The sequence below is a fragment of the Fukomys damarensis genome, unplaced genomic scaffold (assembly GCF_012274545.1).
Source record: "Fukomys damarensis isolate Sample0158 unplaced genomic scaffold, DMR_v1.0_HiC HiC_scaffold_37, whole genome shotgun sequence".
Lineage (NCBI taxonomy): Eukaryota > Metazoa > Chordata > Mammalia > Rodentia > Bathyergidae > Fukomys > Fukomys damarensis.
The window spans coordinates 25,049,513-25,063,339 of record NW_022900949.1 but is presented as its reverse complement, the minus strand read 5'-3'; the positions used below and the strand labels follow the sequence as shown (position 1 = coordinate 25,063,339).

Here is a 13,827-nt window from a genome sequence, read left to right as displayed (position 1 = left end):
ATATGTTTTAGTGAAGTGTGTGTTGTGCGCTTTCTAATATTTGGAACTTTTTCCCTGTGATTTAGTTATGTTTGTGGCTTAATTGTGTTGTGGTGAAAGAATATACTTTGTGTGATTTTAGTCCTTTTAAGTTGGTCAGCATTTGTTTTTACAGTTCAGAATGTGGTCTGTTTTGGTGAATTTTCTATGCACTTGAAAAAGTGATATTGTTTTGTCATACATATATGGGGTTTCATAACATCAGCAAGATCAAGTTGCATGACATTATTGAGATTGTTATGTTGAATTTCCAGTAGATTTGTCCATTTTTCCTTTCAGGTCTGTCAGTGTTTCCTTTAGTTTAAAATTCTGTTTTTCATATGTAAATATACATTTAGAATTGTGATGCTTTCTTGGAATTAATTCTTTAATATATAATATTTTTTATCCTTGTTAGTAATTTATTGATGTAGTTGGATTGAAATCTTAATCTGCCATTTTAAAAGATTATTTGTATCTTTATTTTTTCCATTTCTTTTTCTTTATTTCCATTTGTCTTTTAAGTATCAACTGAATTTTTATGGTTTTGTTTTATTTCCATTTAAAAAATAATTTTAGTGTTGGCCCTCTTTTACCTTTTTTAAGCCATTGTTTTCTGTCTGTGCTTCAGATACTTTGAAACCTATGACTTTCATACTTGTCTGTTTAATTTTATCAAGTTAATTTTTATTTTAGTATTATTATCTCTAGAGTTTTGTTTTTTTATGTCATTTTCCTGACATATTTTTGTACATGAACAAGCATACTTAACAGTAGCTCAGATGAAGTCTTTAACTGCTAATTCACCCCGAATTTTCTCCTTATTATCGTATCACAGTTTTTTTTGTTTGTTTGTTTTTTAGACAATGTCTCACTGTGCAGTTTAGGCTAGCCTTGAACTCACTATGTACTCCAAGCTGGCCTCAAACTCACAGCAATCCTCCTGCCTCAGCCTCCCCAGTACTGGGATTACAGGCATGTGTCACCATGCCCAGCACTTTATCTCAGTTTTCTGTTTCACATCTGTCTAAATTTTTGGTTGATTGGCATTTTAAATTTCATGTTGTTGGAGCATACCAGGCTTTTTGCATCCCTATTAAAGAATGTTGGACTTTAAACTTGGCAATTTAACAAGACAGTGTTTCAAAATAGAAAAGAACTAAGGATTTAACTGTGCAAAGTCCCTAGGTTCTATCCTTAGTACTGCCAAAACAAGGAATGTTGGACTTTATTCTTTCAAAATTGTTACATCACTGTGTAGCTCATTTTTCAGTTGTTACGGGGTGGATTTAGGGATATTGTAGCCCCTTAGGGATATTGTAGCCCTATAACTAAACTTGCAGTTCACAAAAGGCCCTTGATGTTCACCGAGGACTATCCACTCTCGTAGGAACTCTTGACAACTTTGTGAAGTTTAAGAAACTTGACACATACCATAGTGTCAGTCGTTTTCTGTCCAGCCTCATGTAGTTTTTCATGTGTGGTATTTTCCACAGTGAGTCTAAATAGACCTTTTGCAGTAATCTTGAGTTCTTTCTTCACCTTCTATTCTGTCCTGCAAATTCTAGCTTCCTCAGGCCTCCCGAATTCGATTTCTTTCTGCTTAACCCACTGAGATATTGTGGTGTTCTTGGGATCATCTTCCTTGCACTGAAATCCTTGAAACTGTCTTTAAGCTGAAAGTGTGCACTAATATGTGGAAAGTGTCTCTAGACAAACCATGGCTTAACCTGTTTTCTTTCTTGGGAATTATTATTTAGTTCTACTTGTAGCCTAACTACCCCAGTTAGTTACGTCAACATATATTTTACTTCTTTTTATTAACCTCCAAAGCATTTATTTATTTTTTTCTTTCAAAATTTTGTATTAGTATATTTTTGTGACACTTAGTAAATGCATCCACCTTGTTTTCTATTTCTGACACTTTGTCCTCACTTTGGTCAAGTCTGCTACCCATGCTTTCCATTGAATTTCCCATTGTCATCTGTCTCTTCTTGCTTGCTTTTCATTCTTTCTAATTGTTTTATGAAGTGGTCATTCATGTATTGTCTTGCTTAACACAATCAGTTTATTATTTTTTCTTTAACCTTGTTGAACATTTTATTGGTGAAATCTTTTATCTGTTTAATTAAATCCTCTTTGAGCTTGTAAAACATCTTATAATTTGCTTATGTGATTTTTCTTTTATCTCTTCAAACATTTTGACCATTTAGTTTTTGAGTCCTTTTCCTCTAGCTTCCTCTAAGTCAGTGTTTATGATTGGCTTGGGTTGAGTGAGGGTTTTGGGACCTCTTGTTGCCTTGCTTTCTCATGGGTGTCTTTTTTTTTCATGCTGTGGGCTGAGATCAGTTAGGGTAGAAAAGCTGACACCACCATGGAGATCTCTTTAGTTCTGTTTACCTGTGATGATATGTCCTTGGGTTTGATTATGTTTTGGTGTTTATACCCCTATTCAACTAGTTACTGTAATATTTGAGAATCTCCTTAGTGTCTAACTTTCTTCTAGGGCTTTAATCTCCCATACCAGTTAGGAGAAACCGACTGCAGTAGTATGGGCAATGCAAAGACAACTCGGATATTGGCATACAGTGAAAACCAAATGAAAGTAACAGCTCTGCCACCGTTAGCAATAGAAAAAATTAATAAAGTAAAAAACTAGTTATTTACATTCTGTGTGAATCAATAATAGTTACCAATATACTATACTTAATAGGAAAGAGATCTGCAGTAATAGTGTAGACACAAATATAAACCAGTATTGACATACAGCAATTATCTAAGAAAAACAACAAGTATACCACCATTAACAGTAGAAAAGAATTCAGCACTAGGTCCAGATATGGTAGCTGCCTGAAGAGGAGGCCTGTGGCAGGAGAGGCTCAGGCCCTTGCAGAAGCTGTTACAGAGAGTGCTAAGGACATACACCTGCCCCAGAAGGCGCTACTCCTGGATGGTGTCATCTCCAAGGAGACCTGCAGCTCCACCTCCTCCACTGCCAGCGCCTTTGTGCTGTAAGCCACATCCTGTGCCAACAATCTCTCAAGGAAAGGTTAGTACAAGACACTCAGTGCCAGCAGTGTGGTTTTGGCCATAGAAGAGATGGAGTTCCAGTAGTGTATTACACCATTAAAAGAAGCTCTGGAAACAAATAAGTGGGAACAAAAAGGCAAGAAGGAAGCTGCAGAGCCCAAGAAGGACAGGGACAAAAAAAAAAACACCAAACAGATTCATAGGACCAAAACGGTCACTGGCCTGAGGACAATGATGAAGATGAAAAAGGCTGGAAGAAGAGCATGAAGAGGAGGAAGTAGACAACTAATAGAATGGGCAGACTGTGGCACTATGGAAGCCACCGTTCTGAAACATGGTACATATTTATGTGAAAATTTTCCTTGCTGGGCGGAGTAGTCTTAGGCACAAATGCCTGGGAAGATCAAAATAAGAACTGACTGTAATTATTGTCAAAACCAGTGTTTCATTGATTTAGACCCTCTGAGTAGCATAATCCTGTTTTAATCAGTCTGATTGTGGTAAAGGGATTCTGAACAGCTAATTAAAGTAGCAACTTGATGCCTCTTGTTTACTTATATGTATAGTTAGGTAGTTTTTGATCACCAGTCTTTTTGGCCCTCTAGAAAAGTAATAATAACTTCCATACTGCCTAGCATGTTCCAGATCCCAGAGCCAGTGAAGGCTTAGGAAGCTTTGATCACGGTTAGCGTATGTTTGATTGTATAGTAGCCTATTAGGAATGGTCTGATGGGCTGGGTGTGGTGTCACACAACTGTAATCCCAGCTGCTTGAGAAGCTGAGACTGGAGAATTGTAAGTTTTGAGCCCATTCTGGGCTACTCAGTAGACCCTATCACAAATTTAAAAACAAGATAAAAAGGCTGGGATATAGCTCAGCACTCCTTGGGTTCAAATATCCAGAACAGTTTAAAAGAAAAGAATTGAATTCAGTAGTAACAGCAAGTGTCAGCTAAATACCTAAAAGTTGAAGCTTAATAGTAATGATATTAGGAAAGGAAGGGGATAGGGGAGAAGAAATAAAAGAAGTAAAATTTGAACAAGAAACAAGGATGATGAGGGGGGAAAAGTGAGATAAAAGCTCAATTAAAGAATAAAAGGTTAGTAGAATTAGGTAAAGCTAACAGAAAAGGACAAACAAGAGAAATAAGAATAAAAGTAAAAACAGCAAAAGAGAAAAATGAAAACAAAAAGAAAAAAATGAGTCAAAAATTTCCTCCCTGTGTTTAAGTGGCTGGTTTCTGAGAGAATCTGTAGCCTTGAGATATACCAGATATTCGTGGATATTGTCTTAGTTACTTTTCTTGTCGCCAAGACAAACTAACCAACACCCATAGTTAAAGGAGGAAAGCTTTATTTAGTTCAGTTTGTAGAGGGATCACAGAGGTGGAACAGTTTATGGTGGGCGGAAGGTATCAAAGCAATCAAGGACCGACCACAGCTCTTTCTCTCCCTTATATCTTATCCAGGGTACTTAGGGCAGGTAGCACTCACACTCTTAGTCTTAGTGCCCTTCCTCCTGGCAAGGCCATGAATCAATCCAGTGTCACCATCTGGATCCACCCACCTCTGAAAAAGCCCCACCTGTGGCTGCATAAGGCTTTGGGGACATCTAGCAACAAGCTGCAAGAGATAGTGAATTAAAACTAAGGGCCTGTTTTGTTTCCATACCTACTTTTTGCTCTGTGGATGCTGAGTCTTGTGTTGGCTCCCCCACTGGGGATTTTGAGTCAGTGGTATGTTCTCTGCTTCATGGTTCTGTTCACTCCAGCTTGTCTTAGTGTTTGTGCCCTTCTGTGCACCCCACCTTACTGCTGTCTCCACCTGGCTTTATGGCCTGTGGACTTGTAAGGTGCCTCCCTTGCCCCAGAGGCCCTTCTGTCCATGCACCTCAGGATGTGGCAGCTGTCAAAGCCAAGGTTTATACCTGATTACAATGACAGATGAGAAGAGCAAATGGACCTTGAATTCTGTGCTGAAAGTAGGCAGCAAGGAGGACCAAGCAGTCTGCTGGATCTAATGTCAGCCCTTTAGGTCCAGACCCCTCGAAAAGTCTGTTACCAGCCTGGCTTCTCATCACCAAGTGTGAGATCACCATCCATGTCTTTCATAAATTCAGCACAGTGCTGCTTAAACTTCTCAGGGGTTCAGCGAATACCCTCCCCTCCTCTGTGACTGTTTATGGCCGTCTCTCATCCAGCCACTATGATAGGGTGACCCCAGAGACCCTGAAGTGCAGTTGTTCAATAACTTCTGGTTTCCAGCATAGCCCAGTCTTAATAAACCCCTTTCCAAAATGGCTTTTGATATATCAATCCCAGGTGTGTGGAGGCTGCCTTGAATTTCTTCTCCATGTCTAGCCTTCTCCAATTCTGCCATGCAGAGGAAGTCACTTGCAGAGTAAAACCTCACTCCATGTTTGCAGTTTACATCACCATGGACTTTTCTTTTGGCTGGTGCTATCCACCGATACTGTGTTTCTCCTGGGGGCTTCTGCCCAGGCTTACATGGTGTTTGTGGGAGTTCGGGATAGGGTTTTAGATTGCTTAGTTCTTTTCCCTGTGTTGGGTAGTTTCTAGTTGTCCTGTTTTTTCTTGATTCCTGCAGCTCTCCTTTTACTTTCCTTCTTTCATTTGTTTTTTTCTGTGTGTCATGATTCCAGTTTTCATGGAGGCTACATTTTCCTACTGGTCCTTACTCCACCATTTTTAACCCTTTCCAGTTGATTTATTTTTTGAAGGAATGAATTGGGAGAAAAAACATGGGAAAAGAAAGTATAGGGTAGAAAAATAAATACACATGTGTCTGGAGGTGTTTCTCAGTGGTGGAGCACTTGCCTGTTATACACAAGGCCCTGGGTTCAATTCTGAGCCCTGAAAAAAAATTGTTTTGCTAATCTTTAAAATAACCATAACTAGTACAGAGAAATTCCTTTACAAAAAACAATACAAGTTTAAAATTGAGGTGCTCCAAGCTGAAGATTTCAGTCTGATAAGTGGAATTTAAGCTGAAGTACTTGTTTTTGGACAGCTCACTGTGTGGCACACCTTATGCTTGGAGGAATGGCCATTTGGGCCATTTCACCATAGGTGAGATGTTTGGTTTCACATGTCACGTAACCCCATGGTGCAGTGCCAGCTGAGGTTGGATGCTTGGTCAGACTTCCCATGTGAGCTCACCCCCCATCACAAAGGTCTTAACTTCACTGTGGGGCCTTGTCTGTGTTACATCTCTCCAGTGCCTGAGCAGTGCCCTCTTCCCAGTTATGCTGTGCTCTTCTAGCAGGTCTAGTTTTGAAGGCATGGTCACTGGGGAGCAAGAGCTTCAGGGGTGATAGTCTCCTGGGGGACTGCAGGCACATCTCAGGCTCGGGGAAGCCGCCATCACTATGGAGGCCTTGGGACACGTCCACTGTATATTTTAAATGTACCTTTGCGTTTCCTGTTGTTCACTGAAAGAGTACAAATCTGGTCACATTTATTGTCACAACTAGAAGTGAGTCTTGGCCTACCATTTTATTTTCAAATGTTTTTCACCTAGCATTAGCCTGAGATGCCTAATGCATGATTGCTAAGTAAACAAGCTTAATTACTTTTGAAAAATTTTAAAGGAACTAATTAGTGTACAGGGTTTCAGACATGTCATTAATAAAAATTAATAACTCTACCATAATAGTAGCCTGTTGCCTAGCTAGTTGTGCTACTTACTAATTTACAATTCTCATTTTGTAGACCTAAAGATTGTCTTCGGTCTATTATGAGGAGGGTGAACCACAAAGATCCTCATGTTGCTATGCAGGCATTGACTGTAAGTGATTTTGTTTTAAGCTGTACCATGAAATTGTCTGTCAGCATTGATCCCTTTTAACTTCTGATTTTATGCTTTCAGCTTCTAGGAGCATGTGTATCAAACTGTGGCAAAATTTTTCACTTAGAAGTGTGTTCAAGAGATTTTGCTAGTGAAGTAAGCAACGTATTAAATAAGGTAAGGAATGTTGTTAAGGCCATCTTCTTTCTTAACGTGTTTTATTGTTCAGTTCTTCACATTTTAAATCACAGATATTCTGTGCTTGCCCCCGCCATGTGTATGCATTACATAAAGAAATACTAGGTTTTGCTAAAGAGACTACAAATTCACATAACTTTGAAAGTTGGTGTTTTCAAGCTATATTAAATTGTATTTAGTTAGCTTCTTATTTGCATCATTCCTTTCATCTGAGAAAATATTTATATATCTATAGCTAATGAAATAATAATACAAGTCTGTTTTAGGCATAGTTTCTGTAACCATTTTGTAGCCACAAAGGTATTTTCCTAATATGGAACCCCTCAGAAATAGTGCCAAAATCTAAGCCCAGAACTCAAGGTTGTTGACTGTTGAATTTCTACCTTCTGTGTTGGCCATGACCATCACAGTTTTCACACTGTATTGTTCTCTCTGGTCCCACCGGCAGCCGGAGTTGGCACAAAGTGGTTTCAGGGGAATTGGTGCCGGGAACAGCCTCAGGTCATCCCGAAATGGGGCTTGTTATGATTTTGAGGAAAGATGTGCTGAAGCCAGGGTGCTGGGCCCAAAACATTTTCCAGCAGAACTTACAACCTGCAGACTGCAGTGTTCTCATAATAGGCAGTGAACAGGGTGTCTCTGCAGGAGTGTGTGACGCATGTGTGAGGTTAGGGAGTTTGTATGAACAGTCGCCTGCTCAGGGCTCGAGCAGGTCTGTGTGTCTGTTAACGTATTTGATCTTTTAGTGTATCGGACAACAGCCATAGCCTGGGAGTGTTCAGGGCCCTGGCTTGGGGTCAAGCCTGTGGAGGAAACATGGCAGTGGCCAGGCCCCTGGTGGTCAAGGTGCTCTGCATGTCTCCATCAGGGCAAGAAGGGAGGCAGAGGAAAGCAGGAGGCCTAGGGGGCCCTGCATAGAACTGCATGTGGGATAAATAATTTGATCCCGCAATCCAAGGAGCTTTAAAAATTTAAGTTAGTAATATATGAGTTTTCATAATGAAAATTTATTCTAAGGGTAATTTTTCTGACTTTAGAAATTTTTGGTATAATGCATCAAGAAAAAAGTGTAAATACTGAAAAAGAAATACCTCAGGTGTTTTTGCAAAAATATGAGTAGTTCCATGTTTTAAGAGGAAAAAAGTGGCACAGAAATCTGACGATTGAAAATTTTGTGCTTTTTAAACAAGATTAATGTAATTCCTTTTCTCTTTTATACAGTTATTCTTATTTTCTACTAATTAATAAACATTGTCTTTTCTTGTCCTGGATGTTGATCAGATGTGTAAGTGTTTATGAAGAGATTCTAATGTCCTGTTTTCTATAAGATGCAATATACAAACTTAGGTAGTAGTGCAAACAGCTGTTATGAAGTATAGCTATAGATAAATGAGAGGACTTTATTTTCCAAATGTTTTACAATTTATACCTAAGGGGGTGAAATATTTTGAAAAAACAAACTTTTCAGATTAGCTCTTATAAAATCCCTCAAATCAGGCTTCAGAAGATTATCAGGAGAAAAATACACATTGATGAATATTAAAACTCAGAAATTAAGAATAAAGGAATTGGGGCTGGGGATTTAGCTCATTGGTACCCCAAGGACCCGAGTTCGATCCCTGGTACAAAGAAATGGGGGTGGGCAAAGGTTGGTTGGGAAATACTCTGAAAAGTCCTTTTTGATCTTCAAAATGAGTTATTATATAGTTAATATGTTTCAGTTTTCAAGAGAGACACACGACAGCATTTTCTCGTGCTTTTTCATAGTGTGGATTTTCTTAACGGCTAGCTGTATCTTCTTATTTTCACATTTGTAATTTGTGAGTCAGAAAGAGATCTACAATACTTTAGTGTAGCTTTACATGTATAGAGTCTATTTAAATCATTAGCCAGAAAACAGATATTTTTTGTTCTTATTTTTTAGGGTCATCCAAAAGTGTGTGAGAAGCTAAAAGCTCTTATGGTTGAGTGGACAGATGAATTTAAGAACGACCCGCAGCTCAGTCTGATATCAGCAATGATTAAGAACCTGAAAGAGCAAGGAGTCACTTTCCCAGCTATTGGTTCTCAGGTATCTTGCAAAGTGGTGTGCGCTTCAGTTTCTCTAAAACAGCTACATTTATTGGAACTTTTCTTTTTTCCTCCATTTTTACGTGGTATTTTACTACTCAGAAAATTTTTGTTAATCATAGTCGTATTTAAAGGTGAAAGAAAATGTTAGAGTGGAATCTTCCACTTTCTCACTATCTTTTCTTTGTAAATTAATTGATTTAGATTTTATAATTTTAAAATTTTTATATATTTTTATATGGATACAGTTATATTAGATACTGGCAATCTTGTTAAATGCTCTTGATGCTATAATTTTATCGGCAAAGAATGATAGCTTAAAAATTGAGATATTATTAAAATTTAGAGATGAGCTCACATGATCTCCCTACTTCATATTATCCATCTTTTCTCTTACTCTTTGTTTATACTTGGTTTCTCATATAAGAATCTTGTGTGTCTGATTTACCTCCCTTAACATCATGGTGTCGAAGTGCATCCATTTTCCTATAAATGACTCAAGCTCACCCTTCTTTATGGCAGAGTAGTACTCTGTTGTGTGTAAACACCACATTTCTTTACTCATTTTTCTGTTGATAGACATACAGCCTACTTTTACAATTTAGCTATTCTGAGTTGTGCTGCTATAAACGTGGGAATGCACCTGCCACTGTAATACAATATGTTTAACTCTTTTGGGAAGATACCTAGAAGGGGAAGAGCTGCGTTGAATGGTATTTCTTTTAGTTTTTAAGGAATCTCCATACTGATTTCGGTAGTGGCTGTACTGGTTTTCTTTCCCACCAGCAATGTAGAAGGGTCCTTTTTCCCTGCAGCCTTACCAACATTTGTTGTTGTTCGATTTTTTGATGATAACCATTGAAGATGGGAAGGAGATCAGAGGGTTTAATGGTGAGAGGAGCACATGAGGCACCTTGTTCCCGACTCAAGGCTAACCTATCATAAATCTTCCTTCCCTCAACAGAAGTGGCTGACTGAAGGGTGTACCCCCCTCGCCCATGACATGCAAATATACATGATTGTGTAATGGGATCAGTGGATCTGTGTCCGCTCTGCAGAGGCTACAGGGGTGTGGGATTTCAGTGTACTTCTTTCCCCTGATGTGGGGCAGGTGTATTACGAGCAGCCTGAGTTCGGAGTGCACACCTCGGCTGTGCAGGGCCTTCAACCCCTTTCAGGAATCATGCAGATGATCTGCTTCCCAAGGCATTTACATTTTATCTGAGTGCTCTTGAGATGTGAACATCCAGAAATATATCTGAAAGAAGAAGGAAGCAAAGGGCAGTTTTCACTTGAGAAGTCACATTGTGTCTTTAGAAGTATTCATAATCGACAGCTAGCTTTTACCAGGAACACTTATGAGAGCGTATAGTTAAGGAATAATTTGATGCAGAGTAATCTAAGACACTAAAAATTCTTTGACAGTAGAAACGATCTTTATTGTCAGAGGGTAGACTCAGCACAGAGAACCAGAGTGTAGATGTTCAGTTGGAAGGCATTAAGTGTTCCACAGAATGTGACTCGTTGGCCAGCGTCCCCGTCACCTGGCAGTGTGTTAGGATGAATCACTCAGGTGCCCTCCATGCTGCAGACTCCATGCTGCAAGGTCCTAGGTGCCTCTGTGTGCACGTTGGCGTGTAAGAAGCCCTGGAGCACAGCTTTCAAAAGTGCAAGGGAAAGCTTTCAGTTTCACTACCCGTGGGCTTGCTTCTAGAAGGTGGTAGTGATTTGTGAGACACGTGTGCTTGCTTGGTTAACCTAAGATCTTAGATAGCTGTGGGAACAACTCGAGGTTTCCTCTGCTTTGATCTCCTCTTACAGATAAGGACTCTGAGACTGAGAACAGCAGAGTAACTTTCCCAGGGTCACAGCTTGTGGCTGACAGCTGGAACTAGAACGTGGCGTGCTGACTCTCGGTCCAGTGTTCCTGGCATTCCCTGGTTTTGCCTGCCTTTTGATGGAGTTTAGTGGAAACGTGTCTGTCCCTACTTGGCTTCAAAGGATCAAAAGTAGTCAGCATTGGCAGGAGGGTTTCTTTCTTGAGTGAATAATTAGATTATTCCCTTGTTCAAAATATTTAGGTCAAAGAAGACTAATAGGACAGTTAAGATTTTTCTTCTTTTCATCCAAATATTATAAAATATGCTAAAGCTAACTTTGTTAGTTATCTTTCAGCACAAGAAATATTTAAATACCTGTAATCCCAGCACTCTGGGAGGCTGAGGCAGGACAGTTGCAAGTTCAACCCAGTGTGTGTTCAATCTCCACTATCCTCCTCCTGCCAATAAGGAGAGAAATTATATAAGTTCAACTGCAGACCTTCCTCCAAATTTTAAACCCACTTAAGTTGCCTAAAGCATCACCACGTTTTCATCAAGTTAGATTTTTGTCAGAGCATACTGAAAACACAGAGTTTTGTTGTGTGTTTTTCATTCAAGTACAGAAGAAAATAATGTAAAAGTATTAAGAAAATTTATGTTGTATCTACCACTGAAAAGTGTGATTTGGGAGTTTGTTTCAGCACGCCCTGCCAGGTGATAAAGATTCCTTCAAAGGCCACAGACTAGATGGTGAAATTCACCAAATGTGAAAAAAATTCGCATAAATGATAGAGGCTTTCCCAGACCTAGGATACTTTCAATTTCAGGGTGTATAATAATTGTACTTCTAAGACTATAACTAGAGATGGGTCAGAATTGACACTGCTTAAAAGTTACATTCAAAAAGCTTTTTTCTTACCAGCCTTTCTAAAAATAAGTTCCTGTGCACTTGTTTGGCAAAATACAGTAAGTGAAGAATATGGAATTATATTTTATAATAACACTGAATGTTTTGCCTTCATTACACTCAACAAACGTTTACTAATTGCTTCTAATAGTTAGGAACATTCCCTCACGGGGCGCACACTTCAGTTGCGGAGACAGAAACGAAGCAGGTAATTCCAGTAGAAACTGCACTAGCAGCATGGTTCTAGGTGCTGCCGTGTGATTTTTCGTAATTCTTTGCTCTGGGGATCACAACTGTTGTTTGTAACTGTTTACAGTCTGCATCGCTACTGTTGTGTTATTTGATGTAAAATATAGAAACCTTGCAGCCGTATGGCTCACTTGAGCCCCGGCGTCGTCATCCCTTGTGCTGTGGCTGTGGATTATCTCTGCCAACTTCAGAGACCCTGGAGATAATGTTGCACTGTTGCTTACACCTGAACGGCCATCATCTCCTCTTATTTGGAAGTCGTGTGAGTTCGTTTCACCCTCCAGAGAGGCTGTGAGGTGCCCGTGAGGTACAGGTGCTGTGATTACCCTCGCTTCATTGCTGAGGAACTTGAGGCGCAAAGAGGCTAATGTGCTTCATGTCACACAGCTGGAGAGTGGTGTGGGATTTGAACCCATGTCTGATTCCACAGCTTGCGTTATTCCGCCCTTATAGCATCCTATTTCAAAGTGTTAGCAGGGGAACACAGGAGAGAATGCTTGGTTAAAGGTTTAGGAATATTTCATTGGGAAAGTGATACTTTCACTATTTACTAACTCATAGAGGGAAAAGTGGATGAAGCTCGGGCCCCAAGAAAGAGGAGCGTTGTAAGTGGAGCAAATGTGCCTAGGGGTGGAAGTGCCGGTGTGTGGACTCTGGGAGCCGCCGCCAGCTCTGGTAACGGGTAAAATGCTTGAAAGCGAGGCTGATAGACAGGTGGACCCTGACTTGTGTTACAGACACACAGAAACTAAGGGCATAGAAAGCATGGGGCCTGGGCGCTTGTAATTCCGGCACCGTGAACCAGTTTGTATTTTTGTTTATTAGAGCATTGCCTCAGTTACAAACTATGTTCAGCATAGGCATTAACATACTGTCAGCATCAACTGCATTTTGGTTTACAAAACAGGATTTTATGAGCATTTATATTGTTACATAGAAGTCTGGTTTGCTAAGGGTGGTATCTTGATGTGGAAGAAGCAGTAAACTATAACTTGAATAGGTCTTACATTTTTTTTTTTTAAAGCTTTAAAATAATTTGCTCCCCTTTACTCATTTATTTTCTGGTTTAAAATTTTTTTTTACAAATTTAGAATTTCCTGTGTTTTTTTCTGCTTTGCATACTGTTGAGCTACTTATACGAATTTGAGGGTGTGTATTTGACGTGTGTCCAGTTGTTCTCGGGCAGTTTCTCTCAATTTATTTCTTTTTAGGGGTGTGGGTACTGTTTATTTAATTGTGTTTAGCGTATGACAGGGCTCTGCAATTTTTCTTTTTTAAAAAAAGTTTTATTTCCATTATTACCTGTTTGCAGTACATGGTGATTGCATTCGTTGTGGGGAATTGGTACATGTATGTAGTGCCTCTTAATTCTTTTTATGTCCCCTTCCCCTTTCCTTCCTCCCCCTTGTGGTTTGCCCCAATTCTGACTCTTTTCCCTCTTTTCAAGGAGGACGCTCATCCAATTTGTCTTCTTCACGAGTCTGTAGTTGATGGTGACAGGGACCTTGTGAGCTCTTAGATCAGGTGTGAGCACGAGAGCCTGTGAACAAGCCTCACACTCTGTGTTCTTTATGCTTTATGTCAGGCTGCAGAACAGGCCAAAGCAAGCCCAGCTCTCGTAGCCAAGGATCCTGGTACTGTGGCTAACAAAAAAGAAGAAGAAGATTTAGCAAAAGGTAGGTTTTTAACTCCTTGATGGCGGGAAGAAGACATATTCCTAACTAGTGTT

General features: G+C 39.6%; 1 protein-coding gene across 3 annotated transcripts in view; it reads left to right on the top strand.

Annotated features, from left to right (window-relative positions):
- Stam (signal transducing adaptor molecule) overlaps positions 1 to 13,827 on the top strand; it is a 69,036-nt gene that overhangs the window by 29,729 nt on the left and 25,480 nt on the right. For all 3 annotated transcript variants that reach the window (XM_010607117.3, XM_010607119.3, XM_033759491.1), the window contains exons 3-6: positions 6,779 to 6,854; positions 6,936 to 7,031; positions 8,977 to 9,123; positions 13,684 to 13,774. In XM_010607117.3, coding sequence (XP_010605419.1) covers positions 6,779 to 6,854; positions 6,936 to 7,031; positions 8,977 to 9,123; positions 13,684 to 13,774 — 410 coding nt within the window. The remainder of the gene's footprint in view (positions 1 to 6,778; positions 6,855 to 6,935; positions 7,032 to 8,976; positions 9,124 to 13,683; positions 13,775 to 13,827) is intronic.